This window comes from Pygoscelis adeliae, unplaced genomic scaffold (genome assembly GCF_000699105.1).
Source record: "Pygoscelis adeliae isolate BGI_AS28 unplaced genomic scaffold, ASM69910v1 Scaffold77, whole genome shotgun sequence".
Taxonomy (NCBI): domain Eukaryota; kingdom Metazoa; phylum Chordata; class Aves; order Sphenisciformes; family Spheniscidae; genus Pygoscelis; species Pygoscelis adeliae.
Genome location: NW_008825216.1, coordinates 5,673,901 through 5,685,362, shown reverse-complemented (window position 1 = coordinate 5,685,362; position 11,462 = coordinate 5,673,901). Strand labels below are relative to the sequence as shown.

Sequence of the window (11,462 nt, the reverse complement as noted above, 5' to 3'; positions counted from 1 at the left end):
ATTAAAAAACTAATGTTAGGCCTTCAAAGGTCTTTAAACCACTAATTCCCACTCTTGTGGTAGTTTGGTATTAATGTTTTCCAAAAGCTGATTGTTAGTGATCAGGGTAACTACTAAATTAACAACTCTGGAGACTTAATTGTCTGAACACTTTCAATCATTTATTAGGGAAGAAAATCCCTGCCTGTAAACAAAGCCAGTGTAGGGTTATTTCATGTCAGGAGCAGTAACAACATATCAAAGCATTCACAAGCCATGAGTTAGGGCCACTAAAATTATCAACAGGGTTTAGACTTCAAAAAATAATAAATTGGAATTGATCTTTATTTGTATTCTGGTTTCTGAACCTTTAAGGCCTGCTCAAATGCCATTTTCTAGATATTCTCTGTAATCATAAAAGCTGAAGCTTCCAGTAAAAAAGCTGGCAATTCTCACTTTCTCAGGGGCTTCTGGAGAAGGTGAAATTCTGTGGCACTGACAGCGCAACCGTAAAGGCTGCCAGAAAGGAAGGCGCCTTTCTAATGCAGATTGAAATTCTGAGCAGCAGTGAAGTGATTTCTGCCCCACATGAGGCACTGAGCATCTTTTCAGTGAGTCCCAATCATGGGCCGTGTCTTTCCACCGTAACCAGGGCAGAGGTACCTTGTTTGGTGCCTCCTGGGCTGTCTTAGGTCTCAGGTGTTGCATGGTGATGGCAACTTGCTGGAGAAATTTGCTGTGGTCTATGGAGGGACATAAGGACGGGGCCACGTTCACCTTACGCAGGCATATTGTCCCTGTGCCTTGGGTGTTGTGGGTACATCCCTGCATCCACCGACAGCAGAGGGGTCCAGCCGCTGCCTACCCAGCCCCTGCTGCCATCCTCATCGGGGCATTTGGGGTGCAACGTGGCTGCATCCTGGCAGCAAAGCCGCTCTGTGTGCACAACTCTTCAAATGGGCTTTGACACCACGAGAGGGTTTTTTACGCCCAAATAGGCATCTGTTTTTAGGCAGTGCAGAAGTTAGACGGCTGCCCTCTAGGATATGCCTGGAAGAGCATGAGGTCAGCTTGAATGCAAGGTTTATACACAATTGGGAAAGTTTCTTTCCAACACCATCCATAGGTGTTTGACTAATCAGGTTGAATGGTTTTACTGGAGGTCTTTATAGGCTAAAATAATGAAGACAGGTGTCCCATCCCCAGAAACTGCATACAGATGGCCTCCTTTTCCCAGAAGGACTTGTCCCATCCATCATTCCTTGACATCAGTGGGCTCTGTGGGACCCTCAGCCCCCCTGACAAACAGGTCTCTTCTCCTCAGGCCCTTCAGGGTGGGGATGGAGCCTTTGCTTCTGGTTCCCAAGGCTTAAACCCAGGACCATTGTGGCTGTTTATGGCTCACAGGCTTCCATCGCAGTGGCAGAAGGGAGCAGCACATTTGCTCCCTGCTGGGCTAGGCAAACTGGATCGCCACCCAGTTAAGCCAGACTTGCAACGAAATGTTTGTGGACTGCAGTGCGAGTGCTGAGGGAGCCGTCGCTCCCCGGCTCCCCGCAGGCTCACCATGTCACACTCAACCCAGCGCTCATTTTCTTTTCCTCACACTGAGTACATGTCTTTCCCCCAGGGGTTATGCAAACTGCACTGTGACTCTTTTTCAGCTGGCCAGCCAGCCGTGCACCTGTTTTTGATCAAAATTTTTCTACTGTAGCTCTTGTTGGCTCAGAAAAGTGCTTTGACAAGCTTGAAATTTCCTGCCTTGGGAAGGAATAACATCTCTCTCAAAGAGCGCCATGGGTTCTGCTGGAGAGGTATTACCCATGAGCTGCAGAGGAAGTTGGACTTATTAAAAGGATCAGAAACTGAAACAGCCCTTGTGGCAGCAGTACCAAAGATGTCCCAGAGCTCCTGGCTCCAGCGTAGGACACAGCTTGGATCACTGCCATTGTGGCACCTTCATAAAGACACTTCTCAACTTCTGTTTCTTGTGCTCAGATGTTTGCCTACCCCAGTTCAAGAAAATAGAGGATATATGATGTCCTTGTGAGGAATAAAGTCAGACAGTCTTCAGCTGAGCCTGGTGGGGCAGAAAGCTGAGCTGAGGCTGCAGCTGATTGATTGCAACTCATCCACTCTCCTTTCCCTAGTGACATGAAGAAACCCTCCCTAAAACAGGAGAAATATTTATGCATGCTTTCACGCTGGAGAAGAAATCTGTGAGGTTGGCAGTTTCTGTACAACGGCCCCTCGAGTGTTGTCTCGACTCTCCTTGACTTGTGTCCTGCTAAAACTTTCAGTAAGCTATTTATCAGGTAAATATGTAAACCAGCCATCATCGTATCAACATATGGTGACAATGACTGAGAGCTACTCTATTAATTGCTGACCCCATTTCTATTTCAGTCACTTGGCGTGTCCTCTAGGAAATGAATGAGATCAGTCATGGTAAATCCATTCTCCGTGGCACCAGATAATCTGTTTTCAAGACGGAGCAGATGCTGAGATGCCCGTCCTGGCAGCCTGCTGCTGGATGACCAAGGGGGTTGTTATGCAATGTGGCTGCATCCCTGAAGACTTGTGTTGGTGCCCCCTTGTACAATAAATGGTTTTGCTACACAGTATTGTGTCCTAAAATGCCCTGCTGAGGTATGGCGCAACCACTCTTGCATGCTGCACGAAAAGGATGCGTCTTCCTAAAGGTCCCACAGATTAATTCCTGGATGGCTGACAGCCTTTGATTTGGGTATTAAACTGATGCGGAAAGGCCAAGTGTCTACCAACTAGAAGAAACTGGAGAAAGGTAAATAATATTTGAATTGCTGATGGGTTTTGAGCCCAGATCTCCTGCTTCTGCTCTAACCACTGGGCTATGAGACACCGTGGTGTGGTGGTAGGGGTCTTCTCAGCTTCCTATGCTGGAGCTACTCTGCTTTGCACTGAAACAAAGTAGTGCTTTGAGAGGTCGGGGATGGTGGAGGGAGTATATAAGTATTTAAAAGTATGATTTGCTGGTTCTGCTGGTCAGACAAGGAGAACACTTGCTGTAAAACACTTAACCATCGAGAAGAGCAGACACTGCATCCTGGCGGTGGGTGTCCTGAGTGCTGGGCTGGAGAATTGGACTCAGCTTTGCTCTCTGGCCCCAGTGGTGCTTAATGCTGCCCTGCACAGCCACAGCCACAGCTTGGCGGGGCTGGAAGAGCCAGGTCTGTGCCCTCAGCCTTCCGCAGGCAGGCGTGGGCTGCCACCCCCTCAAGCAGGGAAGACAGCTCAGCTTGGACCCTGGCTGTCAGAGCCCCTTTCCAAAGCCTTGCACATGCAATCACCCTCGCTCAGGTCCTGGGACAGACCCTGGCACGGCCCCACAAAACCGTGCGCGCCGGAGCAAGGAGAGGAGAGGAAGACACAGGGTCCGAAGAGGGGAGTGCCCTCCCAGAGCAGCGCAGCCGTTTTCCCTCGGGGCAGTTTGTTTTCACTATATTTGTGTCCCTGGGACCCAGCTGCTTAGCAACTGGATAAAATTGTCACAAAATGCTGGCAGTGCCCTCCTTAACAGGGCAGGGGCCAGGCTGTGTCCCTGGGGGGGGTTGTCTGCCAGGCGAGGTGGCCATGCGGTGCTCATGGGGGGACCCGCATCCCTGTCCCTGACCCCCACGGTGGGCTGTCCCAAAGGTGCGACAGAATTTGGCCCTCATGCATGGCAAATGCTGCACCACAGGCAAGGCATGCAGGCAGGTCCCCCCCAGCCCTGGCTGCCCGCAGAGCAGGTGGCACCCCGGGGGCGGGTGAAACATGGACACTCGATCATGATGCCTTGCTGGGTCTGAGTGGATAAATGCTTTTTCCTCTCTGAAATACCAGGAAAAAAAGTACACCTGGAGTATTCTTGTGGAGTACCTGAAAATGAAAATATTCACCATTCCTGACTATGTATTTGGGGGAGATGGGGATGAATACACTGTCTTACTTTGGTTCAGGGCATTTTAAATAAAAAACAAGAAAAAATGGTGATGAAGAGTTATACCTATATATTCTTTGGGCCAGAAGAAGAACAGGCATGTGACTAGTGCCTGCTGCTATCCTTGCCCTGTTTGACCCCTCTGCCTCTGTGGATTGCACTCAAAGAGGTATCCAGGCTACCCAGGAGGCCAAACCCTGCTCAACAGAGCTGACTTCCCTTGAAGGGCCCCGCAAAGGGCAAGGGATGAAAATTAATTAGAGTTTTTAGGAGAGCAGTTTATAACACACTTGCCCTTATAAGTGGTTGACGTGCAAAAGATAGTTGCTGGCAATTGCTGAGAGCTTGTGTGTTTACCTCAAACAGCAAGTATTTGTAATTAATTTTAAAAATGTTGAAGTTCCAGCCTTACTGGGAACATTATAAACTGCCCTCAGCACTCTGATGTGCTTCCAAAACATATGCTGCCACGAGTCAAAAAGCACGAAGACTCAAATATTTCAGGGGAGAGGTGGGGGAGAAGTGGGGAGATGATGCAGTTGAAATGAAAATTATTTAGATAACTCGGTATCTGTTCACAAATATTTAATTTTCATGACTAGAAGCAACCACAACTGTTATAAATGGGGTGAACCACCACATCACTTCTAGCATCTCTCCTGCCTGACGCCACAGCACCACAATATGGAGGCTTTGCCAGCAGCGGGATGGCTAGACTTCACTTTTTTTCTTTCCCACCCTCTCCACCCCTACAATGTCTCATGCACCCCCTGTGCTAACACATGAGTTTGCGGGCCCCCAAAAAACCTAACGGGGATTCAAATAGGCCTGTGAAAAAAATACGATTTTCTGAGGCAAGTATTGCTGCCAAAGACTCAGAATTGCTGAGCCACTCCCTGGGAGCTTTTCAAAGAAGCATGGGATATTTTTGCCCACACTTGTGCCCAAAATGTTTATTGAGGGTTTCTGTCTCTGTTTGCAGGGAGAAATGGCAGAATGCAATTTCACTATTTTTCAGTTTCTTTACATTTTTATGGCAGACCTTCGTGGTAGTTTTCACTAACTATATCCCTTCTGGCCTCAGCAACAGGTTGGGCAGGAATCCTTCTTCAAGACAGGAAGACACCATTGCCAAATCTACCATCAGGGTGGTTAGGATGGTGGAGGTGGCGGAGCTTACGACAAACTCCAAATGAATCCCCTCTCAAAAGGCTTACGCCTTGAGTTGATGTTGTTCCTTTAAACTCAGAAACGTGCCATGTCTCTGAGCAATGCCCAACATTTTGGGGAGCTGAGGCTGCTGAGAGGGCACAGGGGAGCAGAGGAGAGGCAACCAGCACCAGGGCAGCAGCCGGCCCCTGTTAACATCTGGCCTGAGGCTTTAGCAGCAGGTTTTAGAGAGAGATTTTTGGTTCTGTGAGTGAGTGGGAGAGCATGCTCAGATTGCAACCCTCTAGCTAAGCAATTTTTAGTTTTTTCCAGTACTGTAATTATGAAAAATGCTTCTCATGTTCCCCATTAATGTTGCTATTAGCAGACAGGCAGGGCTCCCAGCATGAGCCAGTTCTTGCTAACAAGGTCTGTGTGTACCACATTAGGGAATGTACTGCTCACACAGCTTTCAGAGCATCCTAAGTGATTTGCCATAGCTCCTGTAACGGTACAGAGCCAAACATACCTACATCTCATGTCAGAGAAGGCAGCAAGGTCTAGCTTTAAAATCAAGATCCCTGATTAAAAGAGAAGACCAGCAAGCCCAAACCCCTGCTTCTGGGCATTGAGTTGCCCTCCTGTTCAAACACCGGGCAGGTGCAGTGCTGAGAAGGACTATCATAATCGGATAGGGCTGTGAAGTCAAACGTCTCTCACTCGCCCACTCAGTCACTCACATGAGTAGTATAATAGCAGAATGGAAAAAAACCTTCCCAGGGATTATACAATCCTCCACCTTCACACACACTTACTTCCTTTTTTAAGGTGGGCCTTACTCCAATGCAGAAAGAAAATGGTCTAGCGTATAGGACAAGGGGGAGCAGCTGCTGTTCTTCACCTTGATTTTAGCAAGGCTTTCTGCACAGGCACCCATAATATCCTTACAGCCAAAGTGGTGAGATAGGGACTGTGCTGCAACAGACTCTGGGTGGCCATGGGCTAGCCCAGGCGTATGTACAGGTTTTCTTGTGCTTAACTCCCCTTACACGCACCTCTGCGGTGGCTATGGGTGTTGTGTAAACCCCAAGGTAGGACGGGGACTTGGCTCTCTGCAGCGAGCTGGCTGGCCAGGAAAGAGGCTTGACTTGTAAAGGGCTCAGATGTTAGCTCTCAAATTCCTTGTGATACAGTGAGCAGGCAACTGCTGTGAGTGGGCAGAAAACACCTCAGGGTGTTTTTTTCTTAAATGCATGAATTTTCTTTTAAATGCAGAGGGGATTTTTACCTGTGCCCCATTGCTCCCACCTCAATATTTATCACTTTCTTATATCAATCCTGATTCCACCAAGACATTCCCAGCTCTGTGTAGAAGAACAGAAACCTACACTGGCAATGCTGGGCATTGAGACATCTCTTTTCTTCTGCATAGCTTGTGAACGATGCTATATTACAACAAATTTGTATCCACATCTAAGCTTGCACAATGAACCAATTAAGGATCTGTGATTTTTTGTTTCAAGTATGTGGCTGAATGTTTATAGGACAGTCTAGATTTTAATCCAAACTTTCACAAATTTAGACAGCTGCCTCCAGTGCTGTCAAAAGGGCATACAATCAGCACATCTGAAAATCAATACACCTCATGGGGCTGAGTACCTCGGTTAATCAAATACTGCAACCATTAGCTTTTGCTTAGCTTCCAATTAGCTCCAGAGCCTTTTCTGCATAGTTACAAGACTATAATTGTTAGAAAAAAAGAAAGTGGGTATTTCAAACATCATGAACCCTATGTTTTTTCATTGTTTGAGCTTCACCTTTACTGCAGCTTGATTTTCCTTCCAGAATTGCTCATTAGGTCTAAATCTAGAAAAAACAAAACCCTGGCTGTCTCAGTGATCCTGGACAGTAGGGAATGCAAGGCTATTCTAGGGCCATTTGTTTCACTGCAAGAAAGGTTTTAGAAAACAAATCCAGACAGTTGGTTCCTTATAAAATAGACATAAGTTATGAAGATAATCATGGAAACAAATCCTATGAAGACCTCTTAAGTCCCTGGCTGCTATTACTGTTATTTTTTAAGTCAGCATTGGCTACCCACGTCACTTGAATAATACTGTGTAAGTCACAGATGCAAAATAGCAATAGCTGCAGAGATCAGGGCCTTACCAATGGGTACATTTTATTCATCTAAAATGATTATAGTTGCTCTTCTGGAACATGGCCGGTGTGGGACACAATCTTGGAATGCCTGGAAGAAAATGGCCCCACACAAGAGCTCACTGTCTTGGGGGCCACGTGTTTCTCTGAAGATGAAGGCAAGCTGTGTGCAACCCTGCAGAGATTGGCTTGTCGGACATGATCTGGCCAGAGAGCGAAGTGTGTAGCAGAGAAACTTTGCTAGGAAGCAAAGGAAGGACTAAGGGAAGGTGAGATGCAACAATTTTCCCCTAAATTAAATCTGTGATGAATGGCAAACCTCAGCTTAAGCATCCTTTTAAGGAAGCCTGGACCAGGGACCTCTGTCATAAATATTCAAGGATGATTTTTCATCTATACATTCCCTAGTCTTCCTTTGTTTGCAGTCCACCAGGCTGCAATTCATGTGGCTATGACAGGGGACTTGTTATGTAGCCATACAGCATGCCTGGAAATAAATTCCAAACTGAACGAAGTTTTACACAACCTTATATTTTTCAAAAGCACCTTACAGTAATCTGTGGCCAAGCAGCAATAAAGACTTTTAATTACTGTAGTCTTGCTGTGCTGAAACTAAATACAATCCTATGTCATAAAAACCTGTGGTCACTCGTGGACATCGGTTTCAGTCTGCTTGAGAGGCATGTGTTGCCCCATCCAAATGCCTCTCACAGTAACAGATCCAGTATCAGGCTTTACCAAAACAAAAAACAAAATGTGATCTGACTGTTGAACTTATCAACAGGGCTGGAGACCAGAAAGGGTGGGCAGCATGCATGTTCCTCTGCACAAAATCTCCTGTTAAAGTTTGCATGTGAAGGGGACATCAGCTGTTGGGGCAGAAGTCTGGGCAGCAATGTCGCAAGAAACTCCCGGCATCCAAGTCAGACTTCTTCAGATGTTCATTGCCAGGTTGATAAACTAATATCAGAAGAAAGACCAACTTTACAATAAATGATTTCCAGCCCTTCTCCCTCCCCCTCCCTTTCCCCAAATGAAAGAGAGATGTTCAAAAGCAGAAAGCAATGCCTTGCTCTGAATTGACCCCCATGCAGGGAAGAGGACCTTCGTTCACTAGGCTTTTATGTCCTGTCACTAAGGAGAGACCTTAGCCAGCATTTACTTCTGTGTTTGGAGGGAAGGAAGCAGAGCTCTTGAAGCACTAGATGCCAATAACAGCAGTGATTTTGTTTGCATCCCAGCAGTCCACACGGGCTCCCATGTTTGTTGTGCCAAGGATTTCATTGTGCCTTGCCCCAGGAAGCTTTGGGTTAGTGTAAAATGAGAGACAACCCACATATGCAACAGGGAGACAAAGAGAGCACAAGAAAATAAGAAGCCTGTGCTGAGCAGTGTGAGAAGCAGATGATGGACATGCACAGGAGAGGCTGATCTGAACTCTTGGGGGATTCAGGGAGAGTGAAAGACGCCCCCGTCCTCGTCTGCTGCTTTCCCTTTCCCCCATCGAGAGCTGGCACCTGAGGAAGGAAAAAGCAGAGAGTCTAGAAAGCGGGATGAGAAGCTGTCAATATGCCACAGGGCAAGGAAGAAAGGAAATAGCGCGGAGGAGATGTAATCAGTGCGTGCGCTGTAAAATCCCAGCCCTGCTGAAACCTATGGCAGATGCCCCCTGCACTCTTATGGACATAGATGTCACCTGAAGTGTCATGCAGAAATACTCCGGTTCTTACAAGAGGACAAAGCTCTAGAGAAGCCCCATTATTTTGTCAGTGTTTATGAAGCTGTGCTCATACCTCGCCTATATTCAGGTTAATGAACTCCTTGTTTTTCACACTCAGTGCTTGGAATACTCCTGAAATGAAAAACAGGACACAGGCGCTATAAATACACCTCATTCATATTCATACATAAGCTCCCCATCCCACAACGATGGGTGGCCGTGCCAAGGAGAGGGAGGGCCTGGCGCAAAGGCGGATCGCTTAGGATTGCTTGGTGGTGGTAGCTGTTCTGACAAAATGAAGTCTTGCAAGAGGAAATGTCTTGCTCACTTAAGGCCTTTGTGCAAGTCTCACTTCAGGACTTGACTGGAAGAGGGTGTCCTGGGTGTGCTAAACAGTTGAATTTGGATGATGCTCCATAATGAAGCCAAGCAATTTGCATTTCTTTATATATCTTATTTAACTTTTCTCTCTCAGTAGTTTAATACTTCTAATACCACAGATCAAACCAGAAAGTAAAAAGAAGAACAAACCAAAAAAAAAATCTGTCAAGAAAGTTGATTTTTCTTCTCATAGAGTGAATTGCATTTGATTTGATTTTGGAGCCACACTAATGATCGTTTATCCCGGCATTTCACCTATCTGTACTACTGCTGCTCTGGAGCGATAGTGACCCTGCACACAAATGAACTGAGACCTAGGGTGCCCCGATGTACAGAGAACCGTATCTTCAGCCAAAAGTGGACAAGTTATGTAAAATGTACAGGAGATACCTGCCCAAGCGCATGCCAATTATCTCTTTGCATGAGGCACAAGCAATATTTGAACCTTGAACTTCTGTGATCCCAAATTAAGCTCATTGCTGAGCCACAAGAAAAGCTATAACATGGACATTGCCAGCATTCTTCACATGCCTTCTACATTGCTGCAGAGTTTATGAAGCAGGCTCTATTCACATGGGGAAATTTTCCATTAGCAGGAGAACATTTTTCACTTTACAGGAGAAAAGCCATCCTAAAAGCAAATGTTAAACACAGCTCTTTACTGTTAGCCATGTACACACTTGATCTCAGATATTGTGCAATATGCTCAACCACAGCCGAAAGTAGAACTTTTTTTTTCAAAGGGGAAGAAATTCCAGAGGAAGAAGATACTCACGACTTGCATTCTCTAAGCGAATTAAGCAGTTCAGAAAATCATCAAATTCAATCTGGAACTGTTCGTCAGCGTATCGGAGGACAATCAGTTGCAGCAGGTAGTTGTTGAGTTGGTAACCTTCCCGAAGACACACGCACAAAAGAAAAGTGAGCATCCTCGTAGGCCAGGGAGGAATCTGCAGATCTCTACAAACTAATCTTGAAAACCAGTTAATGGGAGGATACTCTGTGGCACACATCCATCCAGAAAGTGATCTGACCACAAAGTTCTTTAAGCTTGCAATAAATAACAAACTCTGAACAGGAAATTTTGCAGTCTCTGTAGTTTCTAGTCCACGCACTTTTTGATGTATGAAGGACCGTTCTGTCTCCTTGAAATTTGTAGGGATTTCTGCAAAACTAGGTGCTTGAATAAAAATAACTTGTGATGAAATACAAATGCACTGACTGCTCTTCATAACAAACAGCTTACTGTTCCTCTAACCTTTGAGTGGAGATGGACTCTGAAGTGATTTGTTTCAGGGTCTAACCCTGCACATGAGGCAGCCCTGTTGACTTTAACAGAGCTCAATAAAAATGTAAAGATTGCTCTGACTGACTGCCCTGCAGGGCTGGGGATACCTCGGGCAAAATGAGTCCACTCAATGTCCTCTCTAGGTGCCCAGGTCCTCTCTGGGGTTTAGACCTCCTCTCTGTTCAGGGTCACCCGGCCTGCGTAATTGGTTGCAGCCCTCTTCACCCACAGCTGATCTGCCCAACAGGTTTCCCAGATAAAATGCAGTGCCTGTCTTACCTGCAGCTTTCAGAGCACTGCGAAGCTCATAGGAGGACATGGAGCCAGATTTATCAAAATCAAATTGAAGAAAGATATTCTGTTATGAAAGGAGCACATGGCAAGGTCAGTATTTGCATATGAAAGGGAGCACAGATATGGCATCGAAAGGCAAGGTATTTATCTCTAACTGCATAGCATAAGCATTTAAGAAAGCTGACAAGATTTTGGTCTAGATCCAGTCTGATTTTGTAACTGAGGGGGAAATCTGGGTCCCAATTCTCTTTGTCATATGAATAGGTTGTTGTGAAACTTAAACAAGTACTGCCAAACCCAAGCATTCAAAAATAATGAGCTGCTCTTCATAAAAAATTCCATGATTTTTTAAAAAGTTATTTTATCTGGGAAGGATGTATTGTTCTTTGTCTTTTAACTCTTAGCTGATGCGTTCTCTTAATCTCTTTTTATGTTTTTCTCTATAATTGTGAGGGCTAGAGACAAATTGTTTAAGATGAAGTTAAGATTGTCACTTACTCATTTGCTTCTAGGTATAAAAGATCTAAACA

At 45.7% G+C, this 11,462-nt stretch overlaps 1 protein-coding gene across 2 annotated transcripts in view; it reads right to left on the bottom strand.

Moving 5' to 3' along the window:
- Positions 1-7,765: 7,765 nt before the first annotated feature.
- CAPN9 (calpain 9) overlaps positions 7,766-11,462 on the bottom strand; it is a 28,204-nt gene continuing 24,507 nt past the window's right edge. For both annotated transcript variants that reach the window (XM_009329188.1, XM_009329189.1), the window contains 4 exons: positions 10,918-10,996; positions 10,126-10,242; positions 9,043-9,101; positions 7,766-8,209 (listed from right to left, as the gene is read on the bottom strand). In XM_009329188.1, the coding sequence (XP_009327463.1) occupies positions 8,183-8,209; positions 9,043-9,101; positions 10,126-10,242; positions 10,918-10,996 (282 nt within the window). In that variant the 3' untranslated portion in view covers positions 7,766-8,182. The remainder of the gene's footprint in view (positions 8,210-9,042; positions 9,102-10,125; positions 10,243-10,917; positions 10,997-11,462) is intronic.